The 20,545-nt window shown below is 37.9% G+C and overlaps 1 protein-coding gene across 5 annotated transcripts in view; it reads left to right on the forward strand.

Moving 5' to 3' along the window:
• Positions 1–20,545, forward strand: part of WDR64 (WD repeat domain 64) — a 66,737-nt gene that overhangs the window by 26,398 nt on the left and 19,794 nt on the right. For all 5 annotated transcript variants that reach the window (XM_053938652.1, XM_053938653.1, XM_053938654.1 and 2 more), the window contains 4 exons: positions 3,432–3,571; positions 16,652–16,778; positions 18,774–18,922; positions 19,923–20,046. In XM_053938652.1, the coding sequence (XP_053794627.1) occupies positions 3,432–3,571; positions 16,652–16,778; positions 18,774–18,922; positions 19,923–20,046 (540 nt within the window). The remainder of the gene's footprint in view (positions 1–3,431; positions 3,572–16,651; positions 16,779–18,773; positions 18,923–19,922; positions 20,047–20,545) is intronic.

Here is a 20,545-nt window from a genome sequence, read left to right on the forward strand (position 1 = left end):
GAATAAGATAAAAACAAACCTGGTACTGAGTTTGTTTTTCATGCTTAAGGCTAGATTTCAACTAGTAAAATTATAAAAGTCTGATAGCGGCCTAAAATATAGACTCCAAAGAAGTTTAAAATAACTTCTCTGTATAGCATTTTGCATTAATATTACACTGACTGGTAAATTTACATGTTTTTCTTCTCATTCTGTATTAATTTCAATTCCAGCTATGTCTTAATCATCACTTCAGGGAATGACTGCAGTTAAAATCAAATTAGGAATGCATATAAAAGCAGGAGATGATCAGTTTTAAATGATACATCAACTTCTAACCCTATTAGTTCTTCAAATCTGGCTGTTGTTTTCCTGTGAGCAGTGAAACAGAGGAAAAACTATTAGTGATTTCTAAATCTAACAGTAAGAGATTAAGACTGAGAAAAGGAGCTCCTCTGTGCTTGTTCAGTTTCTTTTGTGAATTCCTGGAATGAGTGAAGCACATTTTCAGAAATTCCCAGGAATTCCAGTGATAGAAATCACCAGAACTCCTCTAGCATTTGCTGTCAGAAGCATAGCAAACTCTTTTCTATGATGCCATCTAAATTTAAGAAGAGCATACAAAGACAGACAAGGAAGCGCAAAGAAGAAAAAAATAAAACAGACATTTGTCAGTATGACAAACTAGTTCCCCAGATGTCTGACTTTTTTGAAGAGATTTTGCAGACATTATCAGGCAAGATTATTTAAAAGACAGATTTGAAGGAAAGACAAGTTCTTTTAAAGGGTAAGGAGGTTTCTGTGTGGAGTAGCAGCCTAGAAAGAAACCAGGAGGTATAATTTTCATTTACAGTCTTTTGAGGATGCCAGGCTAAGCCTAGTATTTCTCCATTCAAATATGGTACTGTTCTCAAGTGGATTTCAACACCACTGAAATGCAGACAGCAGGCATGTAATACCACACAAATTGCAAAACTGCGTCAGCAAGAGAGATAGTTTGACAAAGCATCGCATATTCAAAGATGGTATTTGAGTCCATAACATCTAGGCAGAATAGAGCTGTGGCTGTAGAATCTGACTTCTAAAAAACCCCTAAACATCTGGTTTTATAATTATTTATCATGAAAAGGACCATGCACAACTGAATCTGTTTTGATTCAAATCACCGATTTCAAAAATCTTTAAAAATTGCTGTTGAATAGATCATCTTCGTCAAGCTTTTCTTGAATGTGCTTGGTACCCAGACTTTCTGTCCAGGATTCTGAACCCTGGAGGCATATTTGGAGCATGGAGGGAACAAATGTTCTAGGAAATGTTCCAGTGTAGTAGTGAATGTTAGGGCCAATCTGGCATTAGTCCAGAAAGAGAGAAGAGAGCACATCTACTATAATAAAATCTACCATCAGTAAAAGGAACTAAAATGAATCCACTACTTCACATATAAAACAAACAGTATTTTTTAATGTAGGGAAAGGTTTTCTTCCCAAATGTCACTTCATCTTCCTGTTAATATCTGAAGTAAATTACATGTACTAGTGATTCTACTCTTAAAAGAAACTCTGTGCCAGAATTAAAGAGCACTATCCTCCCCTTCAATCACTGCTGTCATTTCAGGAATATAAAGAACAGAGCACTTAGGAAAACCAATAAAGGTTCTGTTCCCCAAAAGTGCAGCAAGCAGGTAGTCAAGTTGATCAGATATTGTCAACAGCTTCTTCCCAGTTTCCATCATCTTAAGACATGACAGTTTCTATCTGGGGCTGGTAAGGGGTATACTGTTGAAGCAATGTCTGTTCCCTCTGATATTAAAACCAATCTCACCAGTCTCACTGGAGGTTTCTGTCAACTGTATTTCATGTCCTCCTTCATGGGAGATCTGCAAGCTGAGTTTTACTCCCATGGACTTGTTTCACCCTAAACCCTGACCTGGTCACACGGGTTCTGTTAACTTGCAGGACATGTCTAGGACAGCCTAACACAAACTCTGAGGAAGTGAGCAGGGAGATCGACCACATTCCGAGGTTTCCCCATCCAAAAGGGCTTCATAAACCATTTGTGCAGTTATAACCCGTTTAGGCTACTTCCTGCCATGCTTATAGCATATACAGATTGTCTAGGGTAGTTTTGCCTAAAAAATAATCTCTTCCCCTTGAAGTTTCAAGCCAGTCAGCTACTTACACATGACCTTCCTTTTCTGTGCAGAACTTCTTCCTCCATTGTGCTGGTACAGCTGTTTGCATGGTTGAATTCTCAATCACACTTGTGAAATGAGCTGGCATAAATCAAAATGGCTTTCTGTTGTAGCTATTTTAAGAGTAGATCATTCCTTCAGTGAGCTTCTCTCATTTAGAGAGAAGCCACATAAACAGTGGAATCAATTTAACTGAGAGAACAATATTGTTTAATGGAGGAAAAGGGAGATGGGATGCTCCTAAACAAATCACATCTTGCTGCATTAAGAAGGAAAGGAATAGATTTCTGTAGAGAGAAATGGAGGGACTGACTAATGAGAGTAGGTTGAACAAGCTTAAGGAAGATTATTAACATAATTGAGCTGAGCGTTTAACATAATTGAGCTGGTTCTCTTGGGACATATACTTCCTAGTCTATGGGGTTTTTTTGCTTTTTGCTCTTCAATTTAAGCTGAGTGAAAAGTAGAACTCAAGCAGAAGTTTAGACAAAATGTGGCTGTTTCATTTATTGCATGTCAAAATAAAGTGATCAGCTAGATGCATACAATTTGTTCAATTGCAATATTTGCCAGGAATTGAAAGTTAAAATACATTTTTGACATCCTTGTGTTTTGAAATATTTATGGAAACTATTAGCAAAATAGTACCAAACATTCACCTAAAACACAATCAAAGATTATTGCTTAAATTGTAGGCAAATTCAAAGTTTGAACATACAAATAAGTATAAATACCTAATTCTTATTTACTTTACTACAAACCCAATCATCAGCAGTTACTTTTTTCTGTCTGCCCTCAACTTTCATGCCCACTTCTTTCTTCATGTTCACCTTCGTCCATAAAGGAAGTTATCCTTTTGTGTCCTGGCTAACTGGGCACAAAATTTTTTTTATATTTTTCTAAATTACATCATTGAAGGAAACAAAATATGAGCCCCAGTTGTATTTCTGTTAAAGTACTCTGCTCCTCTGGGACTAGTCCACATAGTCTCATTCAGTGTCCCTGCCATTCCTTTAGCAAAATAAAAAGGCTTTGAAAAGCTAATCAGTTCTGCATTTTTAATATGTGTTTGTGGTTAAGCAATGAAACATAAGCTGCAATCCAGCCCTTAGAATGAAAAATTCACATCCTTATGTGGGAGTAGTCTACCCAAATGAAAGAACAGACTTATGAACACTAAGCTCTCAACTACAAAGCTTATTTGTAATACAAGTGACTATTCAATCTTTCTGACTATATATAATATTTTTTTTTCTTTTAGGTAATGACAGAATCCTTCGTTTGTGGAATCCTGTTGTTAATTTTAGTCCTACGGGGAAACTATTAGGACACAAACATAGTATTGTGGAAATTGTGACAAATGAAAAAGATCAACATGTTATCAGCCTTTCCTGTGCAAAGGTAAAACACTTTTCTCAACCTCAAGGAAACAGGGCTGGAAGAAGGATCCAGAGAAGTCCAGGCCTGTCAGCCTAACCTCTGTGGCCCACAAAGTTATGGAACAGAGGATCTGGAGTGCAATCACACAGCACAAACAGGACAACCAAGGAATCAGGCCCAGGCAGCACAGGCTTAGGAAAGGCAGGTCCTGCCTGACTAACCTGGTCTCCTTTTATGAGCAGGTGACCCACCTGGTGGGTGAGGGTAAGGCTGTGGATGTTGTCTGCCTGGACTTCAGCAAAGCCTTTGGTACTTTCTCCCATGACATTCTCCTGGAAAAGCTGTGCCCACAGCTTGCACAGGTGCACCTTTGCTGCGTTAAGAACTAGTTGGATGGCCAGGCCCAGAGAGCGGTGGTGAACGGTGCCACATCTGATTGGTGACCAGTCTCTAGAGGTCACCCCAGGGATTAGTGTTGGGTCTAGACCTGTTCAATATCCCTATTGATGATCAGGATGAGGGGACCAAGTGCACCCTTAGTAAATTCACAGACAGCACCAAGTTAGGAGAGTGTTGATCTGCTGGAGGGGAGGAGGGCTCTGCAGAGGCATCTGGAGAGACTGGATTGATGGGCCAAGGCCAACAGTATAAGGTTCAATAAGGCCAAGTGTCAAGTCCTGCACTTCAGCCACTATAACCCCAGGCAGCATTACATGCTTGGAAACGAGTGGCTGAAAGCTGCCTGGCAGAAAAGGACCTGGGGTTACTGGTCAACAGCAGCCAAACTTGAGCTAGGAATATGCCAACGTGGCCAAGAAGGCCAATGGCATCCTGGTCTGGATCAGCAATAGTGTGGCCAGCAAGACCAGGGCAGTGATTGTCCCTGTACTCAGCATTGGTGAGGACACACCTCAAATCCTGTGTTCAGTGTTGGGCCCCTCACTTTAGGAAGGGCACTGAGGTGTTGGAGCATGTCCAGAGAAGGGCAATGAGGCTGGTGAAGGGTCTGGAGTGCAAGTCCTATGAGGAGCAGCTGAGAGAGCTGGGGGTGTTTAGCCTGGAAAAAAAAGGAGGCTGAGGGGAGACCTTATCAATCTCTACAACTGCCTGAAAGGAGGCTGTAGCCAGGTGGGGGTCAGTCAGCCTCTTCTCCCAGGCAACTAGAAATAGGACAAGAGGAAATGGCCTTACACTGTGCCAGGGGAGGTTTAGATTTAACACCAGGAAGAATTTATCCACAGAAAGAGTTGGTAAACATTGGAATGGGTTACCCCAGGAGGTGGTGGAATCACCATCACCAGAAGTGTTAAGAAACAACTGGACGTGGCACTTGGTGCCATGATCTGGTTGACAAGGCAGTGCTGGGTCAGAGGTGGGACTTGGCGATCTTGGGGGTCTTTCCAACCTAAATGGTTCTGTGATTCTGTGAAACCAATGCTATAAATTCAAGTAGGAATCTATTTTTGATTAAGTACTTCTGATAGTAATTGATTATCACATCATTTATTTTAATAAAAAGGGTTTAGCTTAAAATTTCCAAAATATTTTATGTTGAGAAGCAAGAGTAGAATGGAACTATTTGACAAATTATCTTCACGAATGTGACAAAAGAATACAATAGTACTACAATAGTAGATATGAACATTCTGCTTACAGAATGTTACATTCCGCTTACAATAGTAGATATTAACATTCTGATAATTTCTGTGTTACTTAACTGACAGATTTAAGACAGAACCTGTACTCAAATGCTTCATTCAGTAGTAATCACTTGCAAAAAATTCCTGCAGTTCTTTTGCACTTCTCTCTTCCTACCAGCCTACTAAATCCATAGGTGGAGTTTTTCTGGTGTCTCTATATATCATGTTCAACTATTGATCTCTTTCTAACCAGTGTCTTTTACAAGGCTTACTGTTCCAGGCATTGACCATAAACAAGAATGCTAATAAAATCAGTAATAACACTTATTCCACCAAATATTACAAGATTCTGCTGGAAAGAGATGTGTATACAAGAAGTGATTGGTGGAATCATGGTGTTGGTTATTTACATGATTTGTCAGAATGAGACTTCTCAGGAGAGAATAAAAACTTCTATAAATATGTGCCAAAAAAAAGAGAGAAGCCCCTGAAGGAGTAGTTTTGAATGGCTATAGAACTCTTTCAAGGTGGTCCAATGTAATATTTTCGATACTTAACACTATTCCATATCCTTAGTAGCATCTACAATGATGGAGTGGGGAGGATAGATACTAAATTACCCAGTTACACCAGACTGGTTAAAGCTGCAGGCCTTGAGCAGAAGTAGCAGAATTCAGAATGGTCATTAAAATTGAAGGTATGATTATGAAAAATAGCTCCTATAAATCAGTGAGGACCTAATGTAATTAGTCTGCTGAGATATCCTTCTATCTCAAAGGTTTCCAGATTTTTATCTGGTTATGTAGGAAATATTGCTGAACTATTTGTCCTGCCCATGCCACTCCTCTGCTATGATTGCTTACCATTGCTCATTCTGGTGGCAGTAAATACCACATTTTCACTTCTTTAATCTTATTCTTAAAAAACCCCACACATTTCTAAAAGTAATATTAGCTGAAAATAAATTATCAAAATTTCCCATCTTCACATAATCCTGGAGCCATAACCTTTCCCCCTTCCTCACTTCTATGAATCTACATCTGTCTGTTCTGTAGGTAACTCTGTAGTTTTGCTACAGGTATACATTACTGTGAATTAAGGAGGGTTTTGGCAGATAGCCTCAAGCTATACATGTAGGAAAAATGGAGTAAGATGCAAGACATGACTTAAGGGGAATGAATGAACATTAAGATATTTATGAAAAAGCAACTGAGAATGAAACCCCTGGGGCAGTAAATGTAGAAGATCTTTTGAGAGCCCTTCTGGGCTTTTCTATGATTCAATATGATGATTTATGAGAAAGCAAAATCTATTTTAAAAGTCTAAGTATGTGGACATGTGATCTTAACTAAATATAGCTAAGTAGTGCCAATGACATCAGTAAGACCACTTTTAGGTGCAAATGAATATATGAAAGTTTGTTTTAATTAAAAGCCATGTGTGTTTAAATAGTGCAATGAGTTATAAGGCTGAAATTACAGTTCTCAAAAAAAAAATAGACATTAATTCCTAGACTTTCAAGTGTCAGATAAATCTTGTGGTCACAGTAAAAACCATATCAAGAAAGAAGGAATCCCACACAGAGGAGACTAAACTTAGACTTTCAGATAAAGTGCTTATCACCCTGTGCCTCAAATATGCAATCTATAGAAGATATATGGTATACCAAATAGCAGAAGAAGGTCAGCTATAACAGGATTGCTTCTAACCTGCTTAAAGCACATTTGTGTTTGACAGTCAAGAACCAGGAATTATATAAAGGTGTGCAACTTCTCAGGGATCTTATAACAATACTTTAGCATTTAATTTGTTTCCACCTAAAAAACAAAGACCAACTTGCATTTCAATCTGCCTAGCATAAAAAAATCAAAATAGTTTTCTCTGTTTTGTTTCTGTCTTTCAGTGACTGTCATATAGGAAGCAAAGGAGAAGCAAAATCAGGACAGCCTATGTATCTTTACTGAGAAAAAGTTAGAGACATATCAATGATCTCATAGAAGCATTGTATCCTAGTGAAACAAAATCTCTGTATATAGATTTCACAATAAATGTTTGACAGAATAGCAGAACTAGAGGAAAAGCTTAGAAAAATTAAATTAACACTTTTTCAAAACCTTCCCAAAATTAAATTTAACCTAAACCATATCAGCTATCCATATTAAAAGAAAAGCTTTTTTATTGTGCCATTTTAAACTAAAGTTGCAAAACAAGGAGAAAAGTAGGGAGTAATTTTTTTAAATTAAGATTTGCAAGTGTTATCTTTGTTACATAATTGTAACATTTGAAGATTCAGATGGATTTTGAACTTTATGGCTATTTTTCTTGAACTATATTGAAAAGTTCCTCGTCATTGTAAAGATACTTTTGTGCAATGTAAAATGTGTTCACAAGAATGACTCTGCAGCCTGTATGCAACTGATTCATACTACGGAGTTCAAAAGTAAGGGATCACATTGGCTTTTGGTCTCACATTTGTGCTGCAGCAACACGTTGTGGTCTAAAGAAGTATTGGCTGAATTAAGGGCTCAAAACCTGCAGTGAATGGTTTAAAGAGACCACAAATCTTACATATCTATTACAAGAGTACCAGGGGATTTATTTGGTTATTAGCCTTAGTTCCATACTATAGAACACAAATATATATTGTGGTTTATACAAAAATGTAAAATTTAACAAATCTGAAACCGTGGTTTCACAGCACTAGTGAAAAAAAATTAGAGATCATAGGAGATTTGTATTATAGTGGAAGAGCTAGTTTAGAAGATTCTTAACTCTAACAGTATGAACATACCAGAGCATGAAAAAGAGAGTAGATCCCAGGAGAAGGGGAGGGAGGCATCACTGTGTTAACTTTGTGAGGTAGATTCCAAAAATACAGATCACTCAGCAGACCTTGCCTCTGTGCAAGCCCAGCTCAGCAATAACAAAAACACCACTGTATTATCAACCTGTGTTCAGCACATATCCAAAACACAGCCCCATACCAGCCACTGGGAAGAAAATTAACTCTACCCCAGTCAGAACTAGTACAACTCATGAGATCAGTTCTGCTTTTGTCAGCAGAAGAAACATCTGAGCAGTGCTGTCTTCTTCTTGGAGCAGACTTCTGGATTTACTCTGTGGCATTTTGGGCATTATGCAATACAGTTTTCTGGAAAACATTCAAGAAACCTCAGTGATATTTAATCTAACTGAAAACAAGTTGTCCTGAACCAGTAATAACAAAAAATTACCACAACAATTAAGAAACTATTTTGGAATTTGAATTCAAACAATTGTTCTATTTGAGAAAATGAAGATTTCTTTAACTGTTCCAACACATAAGCATTTTGTTTTCGCCAACATTATAAGGATTTCTTGATAGAACTAATTATTAGTAAAAAGTTGTCAGGCAGCTAATAAAAATTTTCTAATTCTTCTATCACAAAAATTTAACTTAGTTTTTTGGGTTTATAACATAAGAATACCTACAAATTAGGCAGACACATTGAATTGTATATAATTTCAGTATGACTTTTAGTCATATGGATTAATATTTCCATATTAGTGATATTGAGGTAAAGGGGAGGGCCAAGGCAGGAATTTTCATATTTCTGTGTTGCTGAACTTGCTCTGGAGTATAATATTCATGGAAACAAGTTTGTTCCTGATCTTCCAGTTTGTGAATACCTTGGAGATAACAATTTGCATAGGTACACTTACAGCTGTAGTCCACAGACATGTCTTTTTCTTCAGCAATTCAGTTACATGAATTTACAAGAAGATCTGAAATATTAACATGATCTGTGTGTTCCTAATAGGAACATTCTCTGAATCTCATGTTGAGATTTCCCACAAACACAATTGTATGTTGAATTATATACCACAGACCAACATGAGCTACATTCATCACAGTTACACTTAGAGTGTGTCTGTCTTTACTTAATTTTGGTTGAAAATACTTCCGAAAAGTAATTACTGTTAAATTTGTCTGAAGATATTAACTTACCCCTTGTGTCATTGTACCAAAATATGAACTCAGGTTTTCATATAATACATGGACTCTCTGCTAAAGTGTCAGCATGTTATAGGCATAGATTAGATTACTGGCATAAAAGTAAAAACATATGTATGACTGTAAATGCAAATGTATAAAACTCTTTGATTGGAAGCATTCTGCAGAAGCCACTAAAGCAATTTTCAGGAAACATTTTTTCCAAGATGACTGCCAAAGCCTATCTCTAGATTTATGATTGTAATACCATTGATATTTATCATTTGGAAGCTCTAAAAAGAAGAATGAGTGATTATTTTCTACTGTTAGAACTGTTTTACACCTTTTCTCTGCAAAATAAAACAATATGGCTTATTCAAGCACTGAAGCAATATCTTTTTTATTGACAAAAAATGCTGGTAGAATACTTTCAGTCCTTTAAAAAAAGCCAGCTTTGGACTTGGAATTACAGCTAAGCAGCATCCTCAGATGCTTCAAGATACACTCAATAGACAATGAATTATTGCATCAGTTTGATGTTTCAAGCAGCCAAGGCAAGATTGTCCTGTGTAAAGTTATTTGGTCTGCCACTAATGCATTTTTCAATAAATACCAGTACTATAAGTTAATAGAAATTGCTATCATTGCTTGGGGTTTTTTTCCTGTTGGGCCCAATAAACAGAAGAATTACTTGTACAGAGTGTATGGTAATGTGAGAACAGTCTGTGGGGTAAAGAAATAATGGAAAACTGACTTGATGCTTCAGCACAGATAGACGAATACTGCATTGGAAATCTCTGCAGTGTTTATTATTTTCCTCTCATTCATGTGACTCAGTCCTTCGTTGCTCCTGTCTCTCTGTAGTTTGCCCATTCTTATTTTCATCCTGCATCAAGAAGCATTTATTACTTTTTTTTTTTCATATTACAGGACTGATTTAATCCATTCAGGAAGAATCAAGGGGAAAAAGTCCACTTGTAGGCACAGGGCCTATTAAGCCTGGAGATGTGGCTGGAAGCCAGCCATTATCTGAAAGATGACCTTACACTCTGTGGAAACAAGGAGGTTAAGGCTAATGGCAGAGACCAGACCTGACTGGCTGTTCCAGACTGACAAGAGCTATTCCTCTTGTACTGAAAGGCTGTGGAGCAGTGACAGCCACTCTCTCTCAGTGCAGAGTGGTGATTCACAACTTGAACAGTGGAGGCTACGACTTCATGTCTTGCTTAACTGAGTTGTCAATGGAAACCAGAAACCCAAAATTTACTTCACCAGGTGTCTCATTGAATTTACTAGAACATCTCAATGGTGGGTTTGGTTGAATTAGACCGCCTGAGTGAGTCAGAACAATATTTGAGCCTACAGGCTTCAATTCATAAAGTTTTGTTTGATGATCAGTAGGGCTAATATAAGGACTACATTCCCAGTCTTTAAACCACTGTACAGTATCATTTGTAAACACAACCCCTTGTTTTAAACAAGTGAAGTCACTGTTCTTTTGTTTTTTTCATTTTAAAAGTAATTTCATTTTTGGTAACTAAAGAGCAATACACACATTTACACATGGCAGGAGAGTAGTGCAATAAGCAGGAATTTCTCATATGTTCCTTCTGGGGCATGGGAGAGTTTCATTCCATTCATAACTTCTTCAAAATCTAATGCAGCCAACATGATGCAACCACATAAACATTTCCTTGCTAAAATTTGCCTACCCTAAAGTAACTCTGTTTTACATATGTTAGCTTTACTTTTACACAACCTACGGGTAGATTTTTAGCATTTCAGAGAAGATAAAGAGAGGTAAGATATGTTATTAGTTTTTTCATTTTCTGACTTTTGCAAATTTACTCAACCCTTGATGTTATCAGTCTCCTGTCCTCTCTCTCCTGATCTGCCTAATATCAGCTGGGCAATATCCCTGTGGGAAGTCATAAGTGTCTTTGTCAGTCTGGAACTGAGCAGGTGATTGTATCACTGCCTGTTAGTGTGAAAGTCTGTCTAACCAGCTTTGAAAGCACATGATATTGTTATAAAGATATAATACAGTCATTTGTCCTCCTGAAAAATGAGAGCAACTCGGCTGGAAACACACTGCTTAATTTATGTCAAACCATTGCTAACCAGAGCCGTTACTGGAATGTACTGTATAACAATATTAAATTTAATCTAGATAATTTGCAAAAGAGACATTTGGGAAATCTGTTCCAGTCATCCTTCAAAAAAATTATGTGGCCACATCTATATCAGACACATTTTTTGTTTACAGCTTTGAAACCAAAGTTCTCTTACTGCGGTGCCTTTATTCTCTTTGGTTTGTTTGTTTCTCCCAGATATTAAGAATTTTATTCTCCTCTTATATTGCATAATCCTTCAATAACATTGAATATTCTTCAGACTTTTCATGTAAGATACTCAATTTTCTGTAATTTCCTGTCCCATTTTCTAATATTCAAATCACTCTGTGCCTTAGATAGTCTAAAAAAATATCAAATAAAAAAAAAAAAAAACCAGTACAAAAGCCTACAGAAGTCTCAAGGGAGATCTCATCCATGTAGATAAATATTAGAAAGGAGAGTGTAAAAAAGATGGTACTAGGATCTTTTCAGTGGCTCCCAGTGACCAGAACAAAGACAATGAGAACTGAAACAGGAGATTCTGTGTGAACATCAGGAAACATTTCTTCACTGTGAATGAGACCAAGCACAGACACAGGGCACCCAGAGGGGCTGTGGAATCTCTGTCCTTGGAGATATTTCAAATCCATCTGGGCATGGCCCTGCTCTATGTGGCCTAACTTGAACCATGATATAAGACAAGGTGATCTCCAAAGGTCTATTCCAACCACAACTGTTGTTATTCCATGGAAAAGTAAAATTACTTCAAAAACTTTGTCTAAGGTGAGAGAATCATTCTAAGATTGGTTGAAGATTGACCGGAGGAACCTGACTGGTTTTTAACTCTTCTGATTCAGGTATCCATGGGCAGCCATCTCTGTTCTATACCTCTAGTTTCCTGTTTCTGACCCCTACACCATCTACATGTCCACTGAAGCTGTTCTCCAGAAGTGTCGAGTGTTATTTTCTCTTTGCAGCAGGGATCAGGTATGTCTATTGTCAGTACATCCTGCACACAGTACAGAGACAAGAGCATTTACAGAGCATTTACACCCTCTCAATAACAGCACCCAGTAAATAGCCTTCAGGTTCATTACTATGTAATTAGACTCACTACTGCATACAACAGTTTGATTTCTTTCCAGCATCCCTTCGGGTTTCGGAAAAGTAGGTAATTTTATATACTACCACTTGGTATTATCTGAGGAAGTGATTTGAAATGCTCGTAATTTTGAACTTTGTCAAGTTGCTATGTCAATAAGGCTATAATACTGGTTGCTGCACCACATTGCATTAATATGATTAGAACTAAATCCTCCTTGCCTTAACCTCACAAGTAATCCCATTGACATCCATTTGTTCCTAAGTCTTCTTACTGTGACTGGGGGTTGTAGTACTTTGCAGGATCACCTTCAGGGATCACAAGACACATATAGGCACTCTGCAGGTAACTTAAGTAATGCAGTAAGCAGAACTGCAGTTAGACATTCATGCTTGGTGATTTTTGTCTTTGAGGCCTCAGACATTCTGTATGAATTTGTGAATTTTTTCATTTAGACTATGGAGTCTTAAATGACCTTCTCAAACAAGTGAACAGGGTAGCAAAGAGGAGCAGATAAACTAAACGCTTCAACAAAAAAACCCACCTCAATTGTTCCTTACTCTTCCTGTCTATGCCTACAGTGGCTAGCACAACTTCTTTCTGCTCCACGAGTGGTTGGATTTTGGATTTTCCTGCATAAGCCCTTTTAAAGACTTGCAATATCATCATTCTGTAAAACTGAGGAAAGTTGACTTCTTCAAAAAACAAATATTCTTTAACTTTCAAAAAGTATCGGCAGAATGTGAGAGTTTGGAAGAACTAAAAGAAAGTTACTGTTTTCTCTAGAGAGTTATTGAGATATTTCCCATAGAACAGGGTTTTAAAGTCACTTATTCTTAACTAGCAGAAATTGGAAGGGATTATGTTTTGGTGGGGGAAGGGGGAGGGGCAAAACCTGAACTTCTTTAGTCCTTATCTGTCTCAGTTATTTACAGACAGAAAAGAGAAGAGGATTTGCTTCTTCCAAAGTCAAAGCGTGTTTCCACAGTAGTGTCTTCATAGAAACCTGGCAAGAGATAAGTGTTCCCAAGTCTGTACTTTGTTGTACTGAGAGCAAAAAATTTATTTACCATTTTTCTGGCCTTATTTCCCATCTTTTTTCTATTTCCCTCTGCTCTCCACATTTTAGTTGTTAAGATGAATCTTTTGCCTTCTGTCTGTCTTTGAGTGTATTGAGTAAAATAGAAGAGAGGTGTATTGCTAGCTTTATGTGTTCATAAAGCAAAGGCTTCAGAGCCAATGGAAAAGATTGTTCAGACTTTTTTCTATGTTCTGAGTTTTAGGGCTTGAAGGAAGGTCGTGCTCAAGAGGAATATGTTTATGAATGCAAATATAAACATTTAAAAATTTCAGAGGATGTCAGAAGGCTCGGGGTGAGTCTCAGTGGCAAGAAGTCCCACTGAATTCTGGGGGGATTTGGTTCCCAATTTTTTATCAGTGTCTGTGGAAATTCCATCTGCAACTATGTGATTTTGCCATTGGGTTGAAAAATGAATGACGCAAGAAGAGCCCCCAGAACAGAGAGAACTGCTCCATATTGCAGTCCTGGAGAGGATAACAAGGTAGTTTTCTGGAGCTGTTGCAGCCAAGATAGAGGAAAGAGATGCAGTGTGCATTCCTTGAATGCCCCTGTGCCCCAGATACCAGCTGTGTGGAGAAGGCTGGTCACAGTATGGGAGCTCAGTCAAGTATCCCTGCTCTGCTAACTCTTAAAAATGTCTCTCTGTGGGTCAAAGCCAATTCTGTCAACAACTAAACCAAAGTTTCTCATTAATGTAAGCTACTATTGTAGCAATAATGTTGATGGAAGTACAGTTCAGCTTTCCCTATAAAGTTGCAACAGTGAGTTGTTTCCAACAGCTCTTGAAGCACCTTCTTTCCACATTCCTTCTCCTCCCTAGTATGTTTTGTTTGCCTGTATGTAGTCTGTGTTTTGCATTTCAGAAGACATTGTCCAAAAGCACTTTGCCATAAAGAATATGCTGTCAGAGGTTTTCAGGGATTCCTGGTATTTCTCAGGCTGCTGTGGGAAATTCTTCAATAACTAAGTAGGACAGTAAAGTTAGTATTAAAGCAACACTCCTAAGGCAACTCCCCCTAGCCTCTTCCTAATTTCTAAATAAGCATGCCTTTTGTTGCCTCTCTTCATGCATGGATTCATGCACAGTCTGTGTGCTGATGCAGATGAGCAGCACTGACATTGTGTCTTGTGGCCACGCTGGTGATGCCGTGTGTGGGAGTTACTCATGTGGAACAGTGGTTTATGTAATCTCCTCATCCCTGCCCGCAGGCTGGGAAAAGAAGGCAGCCATAAGGCAGGGAAGAGATTTATGAATGCTGTGATGTATCTAGGTTTTTGCTGTCACTTTAAGTGACTGCATTTTCTGAATGTGCTGCTGGACTTAGCAGCTGAAAAAGCAGCAAGAAATAGCACAGGAAGGCCTTACTTATATTCTCTTGTGCTATAAAAACATCTCCTTTTATTGCCTTGATATTATGTCAAACCTATGTCACACATTTTGACCAATTGAATAGTCCATTAGACTATTAGAATTGTCTTTCTTCATTTTTGTTTTGTGTAATTACACTAACACTGTAACAGATTGGGGTGATGTTTATGGGAAGGTTTATCTTTGTTCAGTGACATATTATTTTACCTGACTAGTATCTCCACAGATACCTACTTTTATTTAATTTTCTGTTCTTACCCCTGTTTTACATGCTCTAATAGTGAGTGTACAAGAATTGAGCCTGGAGATCCACCTACGTTATTGTCCTAACTTTCTCAGTTCTCATCATCGATCCTTCTTTCAATTTTTGCTGGTCTACTGTTCAGTTGGATGAAGGTCTTCATGATTTTTTTTCCTATTCAAATGGATTTCCTGTTTCAAGGCTTCTCAATGACTGGTTTGCTCTTTATAGGCTTTAGAAATTGCATGTTTGAGTAAACTCTGAAATGTAATCAGAAGTCAATCAGGAATGTAATAGACATGGTTCTTTTGAATCAGTACTGTCTCAGGGAAAATTTATTCTCAGTACTAGAGTCCTTTCTTTTTGAGTTTTCCTGAAAGCAAACAAAATATTAAGGAGAAACTTTCTTTTACTTAACATTCTGAAACACTCATGCATGAATTTCTCTCTAGTGCCAGAGGTGGTTTGATTAAACACTGATTGATGTGTCTGTTCCATTTCTTCCTTTCCTTTTCAGAATTCTGGCAGATCCACTGTAACATCCTTTAAAATCAGGCTGTGAGTTTTGTCAAGCCCACAACCCTCAGAGTACTGATGAGAGCGTTGATGTTGTACCGACATGTGTCTTTGTGTTAAAATCCCAATTAAAAGTGAAGCCATAATAATAGCACAATTGAATGAATGAAAATAGCTTACACAAATGCCTACATATGACTCACCAGTTATGGCAGCTGAATAAGAATTGCAGGCAGATGTGATGACAGAATAACTTTTGAGAGCACAGTAAAAGTATCTTGCAGAGAAATGCACCACACTAAAGGCCATGGGATCTGAGAAATTAAATCATGATTTCTTGAAGTATTAAAAATAGTTTGCATGCGATAGCAGTAAGTTCAACACAGCTTTTGATCAGGCAGGATGAAAAGTGCTGCTAACAATTATTCTAGAGTTCGAAGCAGATGCTGTGTTTTCCATTGAACCTGAAAGTAAGAACAAATACATCTAAAAACATCTAATGCTATTTACAGGATAATACCCTGACTGTGGTCAATGGCATTTCCTTATGGAGAGCACAAGAACTTTATATGCATAACAATAAACAGTGTGTCCTACAGTGTGTTCTGATCCTGATTTGGTCCAACATCTGCTGTCAGTCAAAGACTTCAGGAATTTCTTTATCCAGTGCTCCCTGAAATTTATCTTTGTACTGTTGCACATCATTTCATACTCCAGTTCAAATACAAGTCTTTAAACAAGTGGCATTTATCTGTATGTTACAGAAAAGTATGGCACACAATTGAGACATCTTGTCATTCAGGGGTAGAACCAGTTTTTATGAGATCTGGTTCTGCTGTGGACTTCTCAGGTTAAGACTACAAAATTCAGCCTTTCTGTGCATTTTATTCGTAGTAAAATGGGGATAAAGATACCTTTGATATTTTTCTTGCTTATTTTGGGAAGTACCATTTTTATCAATGTGATTTTCATTGGAGGCTATAGTATTGTCGTAGAAACAAAATAGTTGAAAATCCAGTCAGGATACAGCACTAGATTTTCTCCTTTCTCTCTCTCTCCCACTAGGTTTTTAGAGTGTGGGATATACAGACTCTTTCACCGCTGCAGGTCTTCTATGAAGATCATGGGACTCCGGAAGAGATGAATGCCTTTCCTATGGTATTTGACAATGATCATGGCCTGCTTTTCACAGGTATGTTATTGCAGTTGGTGTGTGAGAGCATGCCCTTTCTCCTAGAATCCAATTTTCTTTATGATTACATACAGCTGGAGTACAGGAGTAAGATACGTGAGACTATACAGAATACTGGGAGATGAGGGTATTGCCCATTAAGATTGTCTTGAAGTGGGTTATATATGGTGATAATTTCAATATTGAAAATGGCATGAAAATATGCAGCATGGGAATTAACAGCAGGAACCAAAGGAAATGAAAAAGGCTTCTCTGAAGGCAAGGTGAGCCTCCCACAGCAAAATTAAACTACACAGATTGTTACATAGACTTGTCATTTCTTGAAAGCTATTATGTTATTTATCTCCCCCTAACTATTCCTCTAGGACCCACCTCCTGGGGTCAGGAGCATACAATCTCTGTGGAGCCCTCACAAGTATATTCAAACTCTTTATTTAACTCAGTAGTAAAGACAGCCCTACAACCTGAGGTATCAACAGTCACAGTTCCCAAATGAGTAGGAATAAATTATTGTGGGAACTCAACCTGGGATTTGTGGGCTCTGTTTCCTGACTTTGTAGCAGCGAGCCTGGCACCTCTGAGGGACCAGAACTTTGCATTTGTCACAAAGGATGTTAGCCTTTTTTATCTAAGGCAGAGACTCTTGAAATTGGCAGAGTTTATCTGCCCCAGAGATGTAGTCACAAAAAAGACAGCTTTGAACATGTTCTGAGGCTATGAGGCCTGACATGTACCAGGCAAATAAAGTAATTGTCTTTGGAGACAGCTTTTTCTGTCCTTGGATTAGGAACAAGGCACAAAGCTTGCAAAGTTTGTCAGATCTGAGAAGATTAATGTGAAACATTTTGTTTTCAGTGACCAGATAGTTTCTAATGAATTTTTTAATCACTGAAGGATACAGATACTGTCTTCATTTCAAATTTATGCTGGTGAGATTTTCAAGGCTTAGCAATGTCGGGAAATAGTACAGGTCACTCCTTGACAAAATTAGGTAATTTACCCTTATAAACAATGGTTCTTTGTAAAAGGCTAGTCCTAGATTCTGTTAATGATTCCATTAAAAACCTAAGTGAATGTTTCCTTGCCTCTGAAGAGGGCAAGAGAGTGAGGCTGTATATGAGTGAATTCATCCTCATTGCTATGTACCTGGCTTCACAGAGGAGATTTTCACTTAGTAATTCACTAACATTCATAAATCACAGCTCACCTTCATGCTTCATTTGAATTTTGCCATAGCTTTCCTTCTGTGCCTGTTTCCAAGCTGCTGGCCTCTGCACCTGGATTTATTTCAAGGATTAGGCAATTTCCTCCTTTGCTCTGGGCTCACTGCTGCTCCTCTACTGGTAGATCAGCAGGGATACTGGGGCAGGGATACTGGAGCTGCAATGGGAAACTGCATATGCACTCTGGCTTGAGAGCACTGTATAGACCTTGTCCTTTCTTGTCCTTGACCTTGTCCTTGTCCCGTCTGCCTCTGTCTTTGCAACCCCTGAACTGAGAGCACTGGAAGGTGTTTGGAAAACGCCATTCAGAGCTCCAGTGCTGTATAGAGAAGGTACTGGAAAGACATAATCATTGCCTGCAGATAGAATTGCTTTATCTCTAAGAAAGCAGAAACCAGAATTTATTTGAGTGATAGATCTCCCAGTTAGAGTTTTATGTATTTGGGTACATTCCATTTCATGCCAACCAACTCTGTGACTGGGGGATTTATGGCTTCTACTAATTTGCAGTCAGGATGTCAATCTCATCAAAGGTGGGCAGAGGACTGTGTAAGGCAGGTAAATGCTTGGCCATTGTTTGATTGGTACTTTTCAGGGACTGTGTGAGAATGTTTTCTGCATCAGAGAATATGTCTTCAGAAAACAGACAATATTCCGTATCCTCTTCAGAAGAACTTGTACCAATGTACAAGTTTATGTGAAATCTTTTCATTTCCAGGAAAAGTAATTATGCACAAAATGTATGTATTCTCACTTCTCTCACCTTATGCAGGTTCAGATGTCATTGATATTTATCCCCTAGCTAATGTGATACAAGATTCAAAAGTGTTACCTCAGACACATGAGAAGAGCCTCAATGTTCTGCTTTACAACAGGGCTTTTCACCAGATTCTCAGCATTTGCACTGAGTCAATACTAAAGGTGAGTGTAAGTTGTCACCCTTTATACTGAAAAATACAAGTCTCAGCTTTTGTATTCAGAACAAGTTATCAGGAAATTTGATAAGTTACTAATATTTTTTATTCAAAGTGTTGTTTTTGTGGCTATTTTGGGGTCCAAAGAAGTGGTAGCCATGAACCCCATTTGGGTTCAGAAGATCCAACTTTTACTTTTTAACATAAATACAATAATCTACAATAATCTACAATAATCAGAAGAGGTACTGAGAACGTGTAGTTTTTCACCAGCTGCTGGTACATTAGATGGCAAAATTTGTAGGGAGAGGTAGCATCTTTTTTGGTCAGTTGGTGATGCATGGCATTCCTGGGGAGAAAGGCTTGTGTAATGGTTTGTTCAGTTTATGCTCTCTCTAAAGATGTTATTTGTCACTGTAAACCCTGCCTTCCTTAGACCACAATGGCTGCAACACTATTACAATCACAAGATAATTGGAGCACTTGGTGCTACAGAAAATCAGATTCCAGTGCATATGAAAACAGTGGCTACTTGATAAATCCAGTTGCATCTGAGCTATCCCACTATAGTGACCAAGTTTTGTATCGGTGTTTCATTAAAAGGTGTTGCTTAAATTTCTAAAAGGATTCAATAATGACCAGAGATAGTTGTTTCTATGTTTTTGGCCCAAATGTTTATGAAAAGTCTCATTTGTATATTCTGCACAGAAACTACAACTCAAACTATTCTTTCCAGATAAATTTCTTTGTTTTCAAACTGTAAAAACACTTTATATTTTATGTCAGTCTCTCTGAATTAACTAGGGTCTTTATCATAGCATACATGAAAAATAGAGTCTCCTCTTGCCTGGGTGGCTTCCCCAGAGAAAGGGACATTTTCAGAGAAAATATACTGGTGTTTCAATAAAAAATTTTGCTTTTGGCTATAATTTCTCCTATTACAGTAGAACACATTGTGTAACCAGTTTTAGAGGATGTATTAAAAATAACTAATATTATTTTTGTAGGTCTGGGACCTTGAAACAGGATCTCAAATATATCAAATAGAAGATGCACATGGGCTGAATACTGAGGTGACCTGTGCAGCCATTGAAAGAAATGGGGTTTATCTTGCTACTGGGGCATGTGATGGTAAAGCAACTAAATCATTACTACCTTTTTTTTTTACCTTTACTACTTTTTATTACCATTTTTTAAATGGCATATTACATTGGCAGACAGAACTCTTTGACTTGACTGCCTCAGTGACAGAATTAATTTTGATTGCACAGCTGTCAGTCTGTAGAAGGGCAGGGTTGGGTCTTGGTTGGGTTCTTTTTATAGGCGGTTCACAGAAACATGACTTTGGGCTGCTTGGGCTCTGGTTCTTTTTTAGCCTATTACTCTTTGAAAGACTGTCTTCAAAGATCTTGGTCTGAAAAGTTGTTTCCTTGTAATACCTAGGACCTAGATGTATAACTAAATGTTTGCAGATGAAGAATGGTAGTTTTTAAATTTTCTAGTCTCTAAGCTCAATTTTATAGTTTTGGAAGTCATTGAATACTAGAAGATATAGATAGACAGATAGATAGATATAGATAGAGATAGAGATAAAGATAGAGATGATAGAGATAGAGATATAAATATAGAT

Source organism: Vidua chalybeata, chromosome 3 (assembly GCF_026979565.1).
Source record: "Vidua chalybeata isolate OUT-0048 chromosome 3, bVidCha1 merged haplotype, whole genome shotgun sequence".
NCBI classification, from domain to species: domain Eukaryota; kingdom Metazoa; phylum Chordata; class Aves; order Passeriformes; family Viduidae; genus Vidua; species Vidua chalybeata.